This window comes from Sorex araneus, chromosome 3, assembly GCF_027595985.1.
Source record: "Sorex araneus isolate mSorAra2 chromosome 3, mSorAra2.pri, whole genome shotgun sequence".
Lineage (NCBI taxonomy): Eukaryota > Metazoa > Chordata > Mammalia > Eulipotyphla > Soricidae > Sorex > Sorex araneus.
Window position 1 is genome coordinate 187,285,822 of NC_073304.1, and position 16,918 is coordinate 187,302,739.

General features: G+C 39.5%; 1 protein-coding gene across 1 annotated transcript in view; it reads left to right on the plus strand.

Moving 5' to 3' along the window:
* RABEP1 (rabaptin, RAB GTPase binding effector protein 1) overlaps positions 1–16,918 on the plus strand; it is a 116,985-nt gene that overhangs the window by 72,979 nt on the left and 27,088 nt on the right. Inside the window, exons 8-11 of the mRNA XM_055133825.1 lie at positions 3,611–3,742; positions 9,998–10,465; positions 13,126–13,230; positions 15,433–15,549. Of these exons, the coding sequence (XP_054989800.1) occupies positions 3,611–3,742; positions 9,998–10,465; positions 13,126–13,230; positions 15,433–15,549 (822 nt within the window). The remainder of the gene's footprint in view (positions 1–3,610; positions 3,743–9,997; positions 10,466–13,125; positions 13,231–15,432; positions 15,550–16,918) is intronic.

Genomic DNA, 16,918 nt, shown 5'->3' on the forward strand with positions numbered 1-16,918 from the left:
AGGGCACACGGCCAAGCTCAAGCGGGCCGGCGGGCTGATGGGCTGACGGAAGGCATTGTGGCGGCAGTCACCCACGTGTCATAGCCAGCTCCAACCCAACAGAAGCTGCAGGTGACAGAGGCCGTGTCTCAAGGCCAGGTCTCTTGCGATATGGCTCTAAAAATTTATTAATGGTTGGGAGATAGTACAATATTTGATTTGCAAGTAGTCATTCCAAGTTCTGTCTTTAGTACCACATAGTTCCCTGACCACCACCAGAAAGTGATCAATGTGCCCCTCAACAGGAGTAGCCCCTGAACATTGCTGGGTGTGACTCAAAAGCCTTCCACACTTCAAATAAAATGTAAAATCTCTTACTCAAAGAATAATAAAAATCCATTAAAAGGTGATAGGGTAGGGGGAGGCCAAGTAATATGAAAGAGAGGTATCTAGAGTACTGTATACTCAAGATCCTGTTTTCTCCTTATTTCTTTTAAAGATGTATTTAAGGGGTCTGGAGAGATAATACAGCATGTGGTGCATTTACTTTGCACATAACCAACTTGGGTTCAATACTAGCATCAAATAGGAATCTCCCAAACCCCACTAGGAGTAAGCCCTGAGTACAGCCAGGTATGCACCACCACCCGCCCTCGTATGTGTGGATTTATTTATTTAAGGGACTAGAGAGCTAGAATAGGAGTTAAGGTGCTTGCCTTGTAGACTGTCTGCCTCCAGTATAATCCTTGGCATTGATTATGGTACCTGGATCACTATCAGGAGCTCAGAGACAGGAGTAAGCCCTGAGCACCATCAAGTGTGGCCTTAAAACAAAAAAACAGATATGTTAAGTTACATGAGTAATACACAAATACATATTAAAAATGCTTTGTTTTATATACAAAATAGAATATTAAATACATAGTGATAAACAAAAATCTTCTTTGACATCTCTCACACCTCCATAGAAATAACGACTTCAATTTCTTTTAAGTTACTCCTGGCTAAGTGTTCCTGGCAATGCTAGAGTTGTGGAATGCAAAGCATTTTTTTTTTTAATTCTTTTATTGATTCACCATGTGGAAAGTTACAAAGCTTTCAGGTTTAAGTCTCAGTTATACAATGCTCAAACACCCATCCCTTCACCAGTGCACATATTCCACCACCAAGAATCACGATATACCCCCCCCTTCCCCCCACCTCCCCAGCCCCCCACCCTGCATGTGTAACTGGTAAATTTCACTTTACTTTCACTAATGCAAAGCATTTTTATCCAGCTTTTTGTGCTTTCTCTCCGGCCTGTCTAATTTTGTTATCAGAAGTAATTTGAAAGTTGTTGTTCAGGCCATTTCTGTGTTTTTATTAGTGTGTATTTAAGATATATATATATATATATATTTAAATTATGCAATTGATAGTATAATGTATTTATCCTATAACTCATTTTTCTCATAAGCATTATTTCATATATTTCCCAGTAGAGATTTCTGGTAGCATATATTTAATGTAAAGTTGATTTTATTGTAGATCATTTCTTTTAATGTCATTTAAAACAAACAGTATTGTAAATAATATTCTGTATTATATCACTGTTTGATATGCAAAAATGTTTCAACGATAGCAAGTAAAACCTTTTTTAGATACAGGAAATGTTATAAGCAGTCTTTTATGACTTAGGTTAGATTTTGGGTGTTTTTTTTTTTTTTCTTTTTGTGTCACACCCGACGATGGACAGGGGATACTCCTGGCTCTGCACTTAGGAATTACTCCTGGTGGTGCTCGGGGGACCACATGGGATGCTGGGGATCAAACCCAGGTCAGCTGCGTGCAAGGCAAACGCCCTACCTGCTGTGCTATCCCCCCAGCCCTAGATTTTGTCTTTTACAAGTTTTTCCTTTCAAAATTTTGTTTCCTGTTTCTTGTGTGTGTGTGTATGTGTGTGTGTGTATATCTCACATACTTCTGAAAACAAAAGTATATAAACAAAGAAAACAGCAAAATTCTTCAAATAAGAGAAAGACTAGAGGCAAATCTGAGATTTGCTCTAATTTCAAGTTAATCATTCCCACTTACTCCTGTACCTCACTTTCTGTGTTTTCCCCCAGATGCCTGCTCTTTTTTGCTCCTGTATCTTTGTGCTTTCTTTCTGACTGCTGTCTCCTTTCATGCAGTCAGGAAACTCATCTTGCTGAACCTCCAGTCATCTGAAATGTTACCTTCTTTGTTATCCCTTATCCAGCTTCTTCGGTTAAAATCAGCCATTGTGGTGTTTTTTTTTTCCCCTGTAGAATGTTTAGCATATTTGTACAGTATTATAATTGTGCATTTGTCTCTCCACACTAGACTGTTGTGTGTATGTGAGGGATGGGGGGAAGCATTGAAACTGTCGTACTCATCTTTATTTAGTGAATTATTCCATAAGTTCCAATCATTCCTATAGTATTTAAATACATGTATGTTTCTAATGGGTATATATTGTTAAAACCTTTTCTTATCCAGTAATTTGAAGGAAATTTCTATGTAAATTTTCTTGTATCATTTGAAGATAAGAAAATGCTTTGCTTTATTTATTTACTTATTGCTTTTTGGGTCACACCCAGCGATGCACAGGGATTACTCCTGGCTCTGCATTCACTAATCACTCCTGGCCGATGATGGGAATTGAACCCGGATGATGGGAATTGAACCTGGGTTGGACGCGTGCAAGGCAAACTCCCTACCCGCTGTGCTGTCACTCCAGCCCACTTTATTTCATTTTGCCTTTCGCATACAGTATGTTTTTGGAAAGCTGTTTCCTGATTTCTTCCTTATTCTAGAGTTCATACTTTGTGTCTTTAGTATTAAAACATTTTACTATGACTGTGCTGTTGTAAGCAAAGATCAAATCTTGCAGTGTGCTGCAACTTGAATGGAACTGGAAAACATCAGGTTTAGTAAAATAGATGAGATGGAGAAGGACCAATACCAAATTATTTTACTTATCTGTAGCACTGTAGCACTGTCGTCCCGTTGTTCATTGATTTGCTTGAGCGGGCACCAGTAACATCTCCATTGTGAGACTTGTTACTGTTTTTGGCCTATTGAATATGCCACAGGGAGCTTGCTAAACTCTGCCGCGCGGGCAGGATACTTTTGGTAGCTTGTTGGACTCTCTGAGGGGTGGAGGAATTGAACCTGGGTCGGCCGCGTGCAAGGCAAACGCCCTACCCACTGTGCTATCGCTCCAGTCCATCTTTATGTAGAGAAATAAAACAAGGCAACAGATAATATTGAATGAGGGTGTATCCTTAGCCTTTTGATTTTAGCAGTGAAATTACCAAGCATTGGGGTAGCATAGTGGAAGGAAGGAGCTGACTAGGGGTGACATGGGACAGTGGTATAGGGCCAGTAACTTTATACATCAAGACCAGTAAATGTTAACATAGTTGCAACAGTATAGAAAAAAATAACAATAAAACAATTTAAAAAAGTAAATGTATTATTATCAGATATCCTTAGACATTATTATAAAACTAACCAAAAAAAGTGCCAAAATCTGTTGTAAAGCTGCTTTGTTTTGAATAATTAAGGAACTCTATGAATCATTAAGTTTAGATTAACTAATGTATTTTTTTTTCTTTGTAACATATAGGAGGAAGATGAACAGCAAAGACTTAATAAGAGAAAGGATCATAAAAAAACAGAAGTTGAGGAAGAAGTAAAAGTACCAGTAGTATGTGCTTTAACTCAAGAAGAAAGTTCAGCCCAGTTATCAAATGAAGAGGTATGGTGATCTAAATTAAAATTAGCATATAAATTAGATACTACATTTCCAGCTTCTTATACACTAGTTACACTGTTTATATGGAAAGAACATAGAGAGCTATTCGCTAGAATTAAATAGTATGCTATCCAATTTATGCTTGTTTTTAACAATTCTCACAATAGAGACGTTACTGGTGCCCGCTCAAGCAAATTGATGAACAACAGGATGACAGTGCTACAGTGCTACAGCTTATAGTATGTAGACCAGGTCTTTGTAACATGTTGCAGTTTATTTCATTGAGTGCTTTTTTTTTTTTTATCAGAGGTTCCAAAACATTAGGTGAATTTTAAAATGATTTTACAAAATATTTTTAATATGAATGATTAATGTTGCTAATATTTTGAGCTTTTTGAGCTTTTTGTTTAAAAGAGTAAACAATACTTTTGTTTCTGAAGTAAAGAAACACTTAACTTCCTATAGCATATGTTTGGGTGTTTAACAACCAATATTGGATCTTAAGGGCAGAGAATAGAACAGTTAAGAGCTGGTGAGGGCCGGAGCGATAGCACAGCGGGTACGGCGTTTGCCTTGCACTCGGACGACCCGGGTTCAAATCCCAGCATCCCATATGGTCCCCTGAGCACAGCCAGGGGTAATTCCTGAGTGCAAAGCCAGGAGTAACCCCTGTGCATCGCCAGGTGTGACCCAAAAAGAAAAAAAAAAAAGAGCTGGTGAAGGACAGGTTAGAATATTTTCCAATACTCGGAGTGGATAAAGTAGAGACATTTGAAGTAGAAATTTTAAGTGGTTTTCCTTGATCCCATCACTTTTTCTGATGGTTGAGGTGCATGGGGCCATGCACAGTGGTGCTCGGGGACTACTTCTGGCTTTGTGCTAAGGGATCATTCCTAATAGTGCCAGGGATCTAACTGCAGTCAGTCACATGCAATGCAAATGCCTTACCTCCTGTTACAGTCTCTTTGGCCCCTGATGTCATCACCTCTTACTCACAGTTATTGTGGTTGGCTTCATATGGGGCCATTGCAATAATATAATGGGTAGGGCATTTGTCATGCAAGCAGCTGACCTAGGTTCAATGCCTGGCGTTCCATATGAATTCCCAAGCACCACCAGGCATGGTTACTCAGCATAGAGCTAGGAGTAATCCTTGAGCACCACTCGGTGTGGTCCCCCCAAAAAGATTGTTTTCTTAGCTTTCCTCAGCAGTGCACTGCATCAGCACACCATTACTGTAGCACTGTAGCACTGTTGTCCCGTTGTTCATCAATTTGCTCGAGTGTGTACCAGTAACTACTCCATTGTGAGACTTCTTGTTACTGTGTTTGGCATATCGAATATGCCACGGGTAGCTTGCCAGGCTCTGCCGCACGGGCGGGATATTCTCAGTAGCTTGCTGGGCTCTTCGAGAGGGATGGAGGAATCGAACCCGGGTTGGCCCCGTGCAAATGCTCTACCCTCTGTGCTACCAGAACTGTACCACTAGTTTATTTTTCACTTAAAAAAATTGTCATTTAAGAATCATGATTCACAAAGTTATTGATAGTCTTAGCACCAGTATCAGTTTCTCTCCACCAGTATTCCCAAGTTCCCTCCCACCTCCTCCTTGATAGGCACATGTTAAAGTTTGGTGGTTGTAGTTTGGATTTTGTGTTTTCAATGTTGAGCCTGTGGTTTGGATATATAGCTATGCCACTCCTAAATATAATGCACCTGAGGCCCCCAAGCCCTGTTCCCTCGTTACTTCCCTTTCTCATCTTCTTCCTCCTCACTCCCTTGGATTTCTTTCCTTCTCTGTAGTTCTTATACTCTGGGTTCGAGGATGATCTAGGCATCCTTCCACCTTTACAACATTACATTCCCTCATTCAGTTATTCTACTTGCCACAGATAAGTGAGATCATACTGTGTTTGTTTTCCTTCTTTGACTTACTCCACTCAACATGATAACTTCCAGTTCCATTGAGGTTGCAGCAAATTGCTTGATTTCATCGTTCCTTGCAGCTGTATAGTATTCCATTGTGTATAGACCACGTCTCCATACTTCTTTATCTGTTGTTGGACAGCTAGGTCAATTCCATATTTTAGCTATTGTACTAAGTGCTACTATGAATAACGGTGTGTATGTTCTCTCTTCTCTCTCTCTCTCTCTGTCTCTTTTAATTGAATCACCATGAGAAAAGTTACAAAGCTTTCAGACTTAAGTCTTAGTCATACAATGATCAAACACCCATCCCTTCACCAGTGCACATGCTCCACCACCAAGAACCCCAATATACCTCCCATCCCACCTCCCTGCCCCCTTCCCCTGCCTGTGTGGCTGATGATTTTCACTTTAATCTCTCTTTGATTACATTCAGTATTTCAACAGAAATCTCGCTATTAGTATTTGAAATTTTCCCCCAACAATCAGACCTGCTGAAAAGGCATCATTTGATAATATGCTTTCATTGCTGAGAATGAAGAGCATGGAGAGTTCAGTCACAAAACCCACATACATGAATTTTCAGAAGATTCTATGTCAGCAAGGTCTGTACCGAGACAGTGGAGTCCGGCCGGGGGCATGGAGGCAGTATTGGATTGTGGAAGCAAGCGACTGCCGAGGGCTCTGCTTAGGCAGGCAGCAGGCTAACCTACTCCCTCTGATTTACAGGTCTGTTCAGCCTTGCGAGGGTCTAAGGTTTACTGCGACTTTTGATCTCTTTTGAGATTTACTTATGGGTCTCCGAAGCAAGGCCTATAAATGACATAGCTGAACAGAGGTGGTTTGTGGGCATGGCTCCCACATACCTAACTTTTGGCTGTTCAATTTCTCGGGAAACTTGGTCCTGAATTGTTGGGGTCCAGCCGGAAGAACAGTGGCAATTTGGGGGTATTAAGAAGCCTGAAGGCACCATCAGGCTACTGATGTACTCTCCCCGTGGGTACAGGTTGACCTGCTGGAAGCACTGCACACCCAAAGGTAGGTGAAACAGACCGGGGTAAATCGGAAGAGGGGGTGGGTCAACCTGGTGCCTGCCCAAGCATAGACCCCCCGAAGCCACATGCTTCTACAATCCAGAATTACCAAGTAATCATTATCACCATCACATTTTAGTATGTACTTTTCTATTTCCTTTTTGTTTTTGTTTTCTGTTTCTGCAGATGACAAATACATCTTTCTAGGTTAGGGATGAGGCTCAGCAGTAGAGTGCTTACCTTACCTTGCATGAGTGAGACTCTGGGTTCATCTCTGGCACAGCAAACAAACAGGCAAACAAATATCATATATCTCTTTATGTTTGCACTTTTAAAATATAATCCAGAGTGCACATGGTTTTTTACCACAGTACTAGTTACAGTAGATAAGATGGAAGCATTGGGTATACCATATGATAGAATGATTTGATAAAGATGTGTATAATACAATGCAGTATACTATTTAGGTTTTTTTTTTAAGGAAATTTTTTAATAAACAGCAGATGGAAGGTGCTTGAGGGAATTATCTGACATGAAATAAGGCAAAAGATTAGAAAAATGTATGGATAATTTTACTTGTGCAATTTATGGATAAAAATTGATAAAATTTTAAATTTTTTTCATAAATAAAGCTATGCTTGTGATGCTGGGAGTCGAGCCCAGTTGAGTTTTTGTGTATAACAAAAGTCATAATAAGAAGAAACCAGTGAACTCTAATAATGAAACTAAGTTAGCTGAGAAGAGGGTGGAGAGAGACTAAATGAGGATAAAAATAGACTAATGGAGCTGGAGAGTTAGTACAGGTAGGGTGCTTGCCTTACATGTGGTCGACCCAAGTTCTGTCCCCAGCACCCCTTATGGTTCTCAGACATTGTCGGGAGTGATACCAAAGCACAGAGCCAGGAGTAAGCCTTGAGCACAGTCAGGTGTGGCCCAAAAACTACCTCATCCCTTAAAAAAAAAAAAACCTGGATATTTTCAAAACAACAACAAAAAAATCTCTTATTCATCTTTATGTGCTTAACTGACATTTATAAATATTTTCTGTTAAAGTCAAACTATTTAAAATTTCCAATATTCAGTGTGTATGCTGCTGAAGCCCATACTCAAACCCATGATGGACTTGGGATATGTTGTGGGATGCCGGGGATTGAACCTGTGTTGGCCGTGTTTCAGGACAGTGCCCTACCTGTAGTGCTACAGCTCCACATTCTTTAAAAAAAAAAAAAAATCTTAAAACAGAAGGAAATAGGGAGTTGAGGAAATTGCTCTAAGGGATGGGTACTACGGGAGTGTTCCTGGTGACTTCTCACACTACTGAGCCCAATGAGCACTATATAGCTGGTCTGTACATCAAGACCACACTGCTAGGCGGAGTGTCACGAGTAGTGGCTCCTGAACACGACTGAGGAGCCCTGCCTCCCCCAGAAGGAAATGAGTAGCAGAAAGAAATGAGAATAGTATGATATGTTGGAGACCAATTTCATTAAAATGTCATTAGTATGCTGAATGTTGTGTACTATGTGCAAGTCAGAGAGAGGAAAAAAAGAAATAGAAGGAATGTAAAAGATTTGTATTTTACCTTGTATTTCACCAATGAGAATTTTTAATTTAATTTTTTGTTTGTTTGGGACTGTACACAGCAGTGCTCAGGAATGACCTCAGATAGTGCCAAGATCTGAGCCAGGTTCTAGATGCAGCAGCCACTTGCAAAGCAAGCACCTTACTTTCTGTATTGTCTCTCCAGTTCCTAGTGGTAACATTTTTAAACATTTTTAAAAATTACACAATATTTCTAGGTCACAAATAGAAGGTTGATTATAGCTTCAAGAAAAACTTACTGGAGTCAAGGACATAGCTCAGATGACTGAAGTACATGCTTTGCATGCAGGAGGTTTGGGTTTGATTCCCTGCACCATATGATTACTGTGTGAGCATTGCTGGGATAAAACCTCAAGCAGCAAGTTGGAGTTGTGCCCAAGCATTTGGAATGTGGCTCCAACCACTCCCCCTACCTCCCAAAAGAGACAGAAAGAAAAAATAGCACTTGCGATAGGTTCCTGGGTTTTGTATTTTCTCACTATGCAGCTCATCAAGGTGCTGATGTGCTTTTTGACTTAGAAAGTTTCTACCAATTTTTAAGTCAAAATAAAAATTATATAGGGGGCTGGAGCGATAGCACAGCGGGTAGGGCATTTGACTTGCATGCGGTCGACCCAGGTTTGATTCCCAGCATCACATATGGTCCCCTGAGCACCGCCAGGAGTGATTCCTGAGTGCATGAGCCAGGAGTAACCCCTGTGCATTGCCGAGTGTGACCCAAAAAGCAAAAAAAAAAAAAAAAAAAAAAAAATTATATAATAGTAACTACTTAAGTATGTATTTCAGTGACATTTATTCCATTTATAATGTTACACAACTGTCATCACTATCTCATTTGAGGACATTTTCTTCATCTGCAAAGAAGACCCTATTTCCATTAAGTACTCATTCCTCATTGATATTTTCCCATCAGCTCTGGCTGTCACTGATTTCTATCTCTTTGAATTACCTATTCAGTATATTTTATAGAAGTTGAATGATATGTATGTGACTTTTTCTCTCTGACTTACACATACTATACAACATTCAGCATGTTGATTATATTTTACTGAAATTGGTCTCCAACATATCATACTATTCTCATTTCCTTCAGCTACTCATTTCCTTCTGCTACTTCTTTCTCTGTTTCCAAAATATTGGTGATTTGCAAGTTTCTCCTGTTGGTCATTTTACCATCCTACAGACTTATCCAAAGTGGTATGATTTGCCTGCTGCCAATTATGCTTTTGTTATTAATATTGTAATATAATAAAATAATTATTCCCAAGATTAAAGATTTATGTATTTCTTCATCAGATAGATATTTTCATTTGAATGTAGACAGGTACTTCAGCAGACCCATCAGTAAATTTCAGGAGACTATCCCTGATTACTATGTCTAGATCAAATTCTTCTTCAGAGCGTTCAGTCAGTGCATAGCTCCATTCTGCCATTTTATTAAATATGATATTCTCATAACTCACTGCCACTCTTTTCATGAAACTGAGCATCTTGAGGTCAAAGATTGCTTATTCAATTCAGAATGACAAGTGCCTGACATAGAAAAGACTCAATAATTGTTCATTTAATTAGCATAGGACAGTAGCATGTTAATGTTCATCATGTATAGTGTGACATAATACTTTTAATATATGGTAGTTTTAGAAAATAAAGAATTGTCTGACTTGGCAATATATATATCTTTTTCACATTTCAGGAGCATTTAGATAGCACTCATGGTTCAGTCCATTCCTTAGATGCAGACTTACTTTTGCCATCTGGAGATCCATTCAGTAAATCGGACAATGACATGTTTAAGGATGGACTCAGGAGAGCACAGTCTACAGACAGTTTGGGAACCTCAAGCACACTGCAATCCAAAGCTTTAGGCTATAACTGCAAAGCAAAATCTGCTGGAAACCTGGATGAATCGGATTTTGGACCATTGGTAGGAGCAGATTCAGTGTCTGAAAACTTTGATACTGCCTCCCTTGGGTCACTGCAAATGCCAAGTGGGTTTATGTTAACCAAAGATCAAGAAAAAGCAATCAAGGCAATGACACCAGAACAAGAAGAGACAGCGTCTCTCCTCTCCAGTGTCACCCAGGGTATGGAAAGTGCTTATGTGTCCCCCAGTGGTTACCGCTTAGTCAGTGAGACGGAATGGAATCTCCTACAAAAAGAGGTGAGTTTTCTTTCTGACTTTCCCCCTCTCATTTTCCTAGCAGGGCTCTGGGAAGCTCCTGGATTCATTGTTCATTCAGGAGTTAGTCCTTCGAGTTGCACACATATTGGCAGCTAGTAAATGTTAATCCATATTGTCTGACCTTTAATACTGTTCTTTGACTTGTTCCAGATAATTACAGCAGAGCAGGGAACTAACTTGCTAATCACTTATACTGTGACTTTTCTGCCTTAAATTCCTACTTTGAATTTGGAGAAGTTTGCTTGTATAGCATAACAGAATTGATTAGAAAAAGCCTAAATTTGGTTTGCAGGTTTTTTTTTTTTTCTTACCAACAGAATTGGTTAGAAAAGACTAAATTTAGTTTGCAAGGAGTGAGTTGTGCTTTGGGCCACAGCCAGAAGAGCTCAGGATTCCTTTTGGTTCAGTGTTCAGGAGTTTCTCCTGACCATTTTTGGGGCACCACCTGATTCCAGAGATCAAACCAAGGTCAGTTGCTTGCAAGGCAATCACCTTGACTGCTGTACTATCTCGCTTTGCAGTTTTGTTTTGTTTTTTTCTGTAATCACAATGCATACTCTTTTCTTTTTTCTTGATATCTAAATTTCAAGTGCTGGAGCCAGAGAGATAGTTGAGAGCTTTAGATTGCATGCAGGAGGCCTGGTATGATCCCCAACACTGCATGGTTCCCCAGACACTGTTATGAGTGTCTGGGGAACACTCTCTCTTCCAATTCCTAGCTAAGAGTAACTCCCAGGCACAGCCAGGTGTGACCCCAAACAAAAAAATAATAGTCAATAAATAAACAATAAAATGCAGGACCAGAGAGATAACTCAACAGGCTGGAGCACATGCTTCTCATACAGGAGTACCAGGTTCTTTCCCCTATTTCATGTGATCCCTGCAGCACCACTGGGAGAAATCCTCAGCACTGAGCTGAGAGTAGCCCCTGAGTACTGCCAGGTGTGCCCCCAAAACAAAATATGTAAGTAAATAAATACATGTCAATTCTCATCAGCAGTTGAAACTATAAGAAGGGTATGGGAGTAAGTTTTAGGAGGGAATGGAAAAGGGGGAGGGACAATACAAAATAACCTTTGTTTTAAATTTTTTTATTATTTTTGGGTTTGGGGTCATACACAGTGAAGCTCAGGGTTTCTCCTGGCTCAGCACTCAGGAATACTTCTTGTGCTTGAGAAACTATATGGGATGCTGGGAATGAACCCAGGTCAGCCACATGCAAGGCAAGCACTGTACCCACTGTACTGTTTATTGCTCTAGCTCCCCACCATCCCCTAAGGCAGCCTTTAATGGAGTTAATTTTCCTTCAAATAGTATCTGAAAACTCAAAAGTCAGATTAGGAGATAAAACTTAAATATGTGTCTGCATAGTGCTATACAGCCTTCAAACCTCTTCCAAGAACCTCAGCTCTTTGAGCTTTATGGTAATAACAAAACAATCAGGGCATGACTATCTCAATTTTACAAATGAGGAAATTCCCTCTGACCTGTCAAATAAGTTGCTCAAGGTTGTTTTTGTTTCGTTTTGTTTTAATGTTCTAGCAAAGTTTGGGTTAGAATCTAGGTTTTCTGACTTCCAGTGCTTTACTAGGGCTACTTCTTTTTAAGAAGCTATTGATCAGTAAGTGGAACAACATAGTAACCTGAAAGAAACTATTGTCCTTAATATTATAGAAAACAAATGTGAAAGGACTACTTAATAATTAATATCTACTTTATAATTGATAAAGTGGTGAATTGATTGGTAGCATGTATTTAAATGTTGAGTGCCATGGTGTAGTATCTTGTGCTTGCTTGTGTTTAACTGTGTTCCTGTGCCGGGGAGGTATCTCTAAGGACTGGAGAAGAGGATACCTGGGGACTGTTTAGTCTCCTGAGTACCACCTGGTAAGGCCCACAAATTTAAACAGGAGGGATGACACAAGGGAGTAATGCACTAGCCTTGCATGCAGCCAACCCTGGTTTGGTCCCTGACACTACATATTGTCCCCCAGAACTACCAGAAATTATCCTTGAATACAGAGCTGGGTCTTATTCCCCTGGCCCTGAAAGAGCCTCCAATGTGGCACTGTTGGGAAGGACGAGTAAAGAGAGACTTCTAAAATCTCAGGGCTAGGACGAATGGAGACGTTACTGAGACCGCTCGAGATATTCGACGATCAACAGGATGATGATGATGAAGACAGAAGACAGAACCAGAAATAGCCTCTGAGCACTGCCCCAAAATTACCAAAAACACAAACAAAACAAAACAAAAGAAACTGTCCCTGTTTTATGTTATGCTTGTTTTGAAGCTTATGAGTTTTTGAATATTCTGTTTTTGTCTGTTTTGGAGTGGCAGTGCTCAGGGCTTACTTCTGACTCTGTGTTCAGGAATCACTAATGGTGAGGCTTAGGGAGAACCGGGGACTGAAATTGGGTCAGCTATATGCAAGGCAAACAAACTACCCGCTGTACTACCGCTATACTACCACTTGGTTACCTAGAACATTCTATTTTGTAACTCTGCTGTAAGTCTCTGAATAAAGTATTAACTCAGGACTGTATACAAAGTAATACAGACAGGCATATGTTCCTTTTGTGTATGTTGTAGAATTCTTTTGTTCTGCCTTATAGAAGGTAATTTTGGTGCCCTTCAGGTACATAATGCTGGAAATAAACTTGGTAGACGTTGTGATATGTGTTCTAATTATGAGAAACAGTTACAAGGAATTCAGATTCAGGAGGCTGAAACAAGAGATCAGGTGAGTTTCTTTTGGATATGCCAAATTGATAAGCTGTTGCATATTTTGTTGGTGGTACAGAATTAGTTGATTTGGTGGGGCAGTGGGGCTGGGGCTTCCCAAGTGCTTTATGAATTCTTGTTAAAATTTAAATTCTTGTTAAAAATGATATAATCCAGCCCAGGCAATGGCAGTTATATTTTAGATCCATTTTTCTGTAACTTTCCTTTATATGCGTACTCAGTATCACATAGGTCAACTTAGCTCTTACAGTAGTGCTGGTACATCTCACCTCAAACCTAAACCTTTTGTTCAGCACCTAAAAGTGATCTTGCCATAAATAAATATATAGATAAGTACTTTGAGATATAAAAATTTAGGAAGATCAGATTGACTATTAAATCTAATTGAATAAAATCTAATTGAATAATTGATTAATCAGTATTGGAACTCTTAATTGTTTATTTCCTTGACCCATATGTATTTTTTTCCACAGATTGTTCAAAGGTAAATTTCTAAAATTATTTGTGAAACTAATATAGTTGGCTTCTGATAGGGTGGTGTGGAAATTGATTACTTTTTATTTCAGTACACATTTTACTGATACTTCATCTGTGCTGTGCATTTTGCTGTGCCCTTGGTAGTCTGAGACAGTATGGTACTGTCCATAAGGAGCTTTCAGTGTGGCCAACCATGAGTATATTTTATTCCTATTGAGGTACATCTAGAACTAGAGGAGGGGCAGTGGCATCTAACTTTACTATGCACCAGGGAAGGTCACTCGTAAGCTGTTCATTTCAAAGTTGGAATAAAAGTTAGTTAGGAAAAGAAATGGGGAACAGTTGTTCAAGTAGAAGATGTACAAAGAAATGGAATTGTGAATGAAAATGTTGTGTTGTGGGAAATATGAATAGTTTATGTGATGAGAGAGAAAAAGAAGAGAAGAATGATGTTGAATAAATAATGGGAGAGGAAGCTACAAAGGCAAAGCCATGATAAGATCTCTGGGGAGGGTGGTGATTGAAGGGCTTTAAATTTTATCCTAAAGTCTTTGAAAACCATTTAGGGATTTTAAATAGAGAAATTTTATTTGAATTTTATTTTAGTTATTTTACAGTTGGCTGGAGGTAGCACAGCGGTAGAGTGTTTGCCTTTCACACAGCCAACCTGTGTTTGATTCCTCCGCCCCTCTCGGAGAGCCCGGCAAGCTACCCAGAGTATCGCGCCCGCTCGGCAGAGCCTGGCAAGCTACCCGTGGCGTATTTGATATGCCCAAAACAGTAACAATAAGTCTCACAATGAGAGGCATTACTGGTGCCAGCTCGAACAAATCGATGAGCAATGGGATGACAGTGATTTTACAGTTTGGGGGCTGCTTACTTCTTGTCTGCACTCAGGGATCGCTCCTGGCCAGCTCAAGGGACTATATGGTTGGGGCGGGGGGGGGGGGGGGCAGAAATCTAATTCAGGTTGGCTGTATGCAATGCAGATGCCTTACCCATTATACTATCACTTGGGCCCCTGAATTTTATTTCAGGAAAAAAACTTTGGGCACCAGAGATAGTATGGTGAATAGGGAGCTTGCACTGCACGGAACTGACCCAGGTTTACTCCCTGGTAACCATATGGTCCCCTGAGCATTGCTTAGTGTAGCCCCCACCCCCCACCCCCACCAAATTGTTTTAGTATGGACTGTAGATTAGAGGCTGTGATAAGATCATAGAGTTAGGGAATCCAATACCTTAGAGGATCTAGAGCAAAAAAGCACTTCCTTTTAAATGAGATAGTCTATGTAAAAAATGATTTAACTGTAAGAGTACAGTTGGTCACTCAGTCTTTTCGGAATGAGTAAATTCAGTATTTCTAAGCAGAAATACTCCATTTTGGGAGGGCATCAGGGAGATAGGAAGGGCTAAAGTGCATGCTTTGCATTTGGAAGCCCTGAACTGATTCCTGGCATTGCTTAGCTGCCTAAGTATTTTTGGGATAGTTCTGGTGAGACCCAGCACTGTAAGACCAAGAAACACCACATTGTAAGGCTTCCCGCACTGTCAGGCCTGCATTGCTAGACTAAGTGTCACAGAGAATGACACCCAGACCCCCAGGTTCTGCTGAGATTCTCCCTTCCCCCAATTATATTTAAAAATTATCAGTTAGGGAATATTCTTTACTTTATGAAAAAATTTTGGTACCTCCTTCTAATTGATAATTTAAATTGCATAGGTCAAAAAACTACAGGTGATGCTAAGGCAGGCAAACGACCAGTTAGAGAAGACAATGAAGGATAAACAGGAACTGGAAGACTTTATAAAGCAGAGCACTGAAGATTCGAGTCACCAGGTAAGTGAAAGTTTTAAGTATGTGACCCAAGGGGGATGGCTGAGTTGTTTAAATAAAAAAAAATTCTAAAAATGCAATAATGTCTTTCTTGCTCCAAAAATGTCATGTTCTTACTAACTTTATATGTATCTTCTAATATTCCTGTGGTAACTGCTTTATAGGATTTTAGAAACAGCTTTAAAAATAATTGGTTTGGGACCGGAATGATAGTACAGCAGAAAGAGCATATGCCTTACACATGGCTGGCCTGAGTTCAATCCCTAGCACCCCTTAGAGTCCCCAGAGCCCGTCAGGAGTGATTTCTGAGTACAGACCCAGAAGTAAGCTCCGAGCACTGCCAGGTGCAGCCCCCCAAAATATTAATAATTGGTTAATGAATATTAGGAGGCTGATTCTTTTTCCTTAAGTTCTTTATTTTCTACTGCACAAGAAGCTTGCTGACAAGAAAGATGATCTTCTGTTGTAAAGTGTAGCATCTGTAGGGAAAAATATAAATTTTAAAATTTCAGCATACTATCACCTTTGCTACCACCAATTGAGGGAGAATAATAGAACATTAGCTGATACCATAGAGGCCTAACCTTCCTTTTCCGCTTCCTGCCTCTTCCCCAGAAGTGAGTATCATAACATATAACTACATTAGGTTACTTAACTCTCATTTTAAGAAACTAATTGTGCAGCATATGTTTTTATTTGGATAGCATCTGTTTATGTGTTTATATTTGTCTTCCTCCATTCAACATTGTGACCTTTCTCTTTGTATTGTTTATAGTAGTAGGTTTTAGTTTCCATTGGGATCTAGTTTGTACAACATTAGCCATCTTAATGTTGAGCATTTGAGTTGTTTACAGTTTGTTGATGGGAATAATAATTCTTTGAGATACTAAATACAGCTGTTTGCATATGTGGGTATAGTAGTGGAATGCCTGGGTCAAAATCTTAAAATATATTAATTTTTAGTAAATTGTATGGCCAAATAGTTTTCCAAAGTATTTGTATGACTTTATACTCCCACCAACAATGTATGAGAATTCCTGTGGGTCCACAAACTTGACAAACTTTTATTGTTACTCATTTTATTGGGTGGGTGTCATTTTGGGGGTGTAGTGAAATGTAATGGCATTTCATTGTGACTTAGTTTGCATTTTTTGTGTTGAGCTTTGAGATTATTTGCCATTTTTCATATTATTGACTACTAGGATAGCAGAGAGAAGGATGCTAATTTTTTTTCGTTTGTTTTGTGTGTTTCTGATTTGTTAAGATGAGAGAAAGAGTCTTTTGGTGAAGTGTGTAGCAAATGTCATCTACTCAGTTAAAAACCTGACGGAGTAAAAAATGTCATATTTTCATTGTTTTATTTTTTAAGATT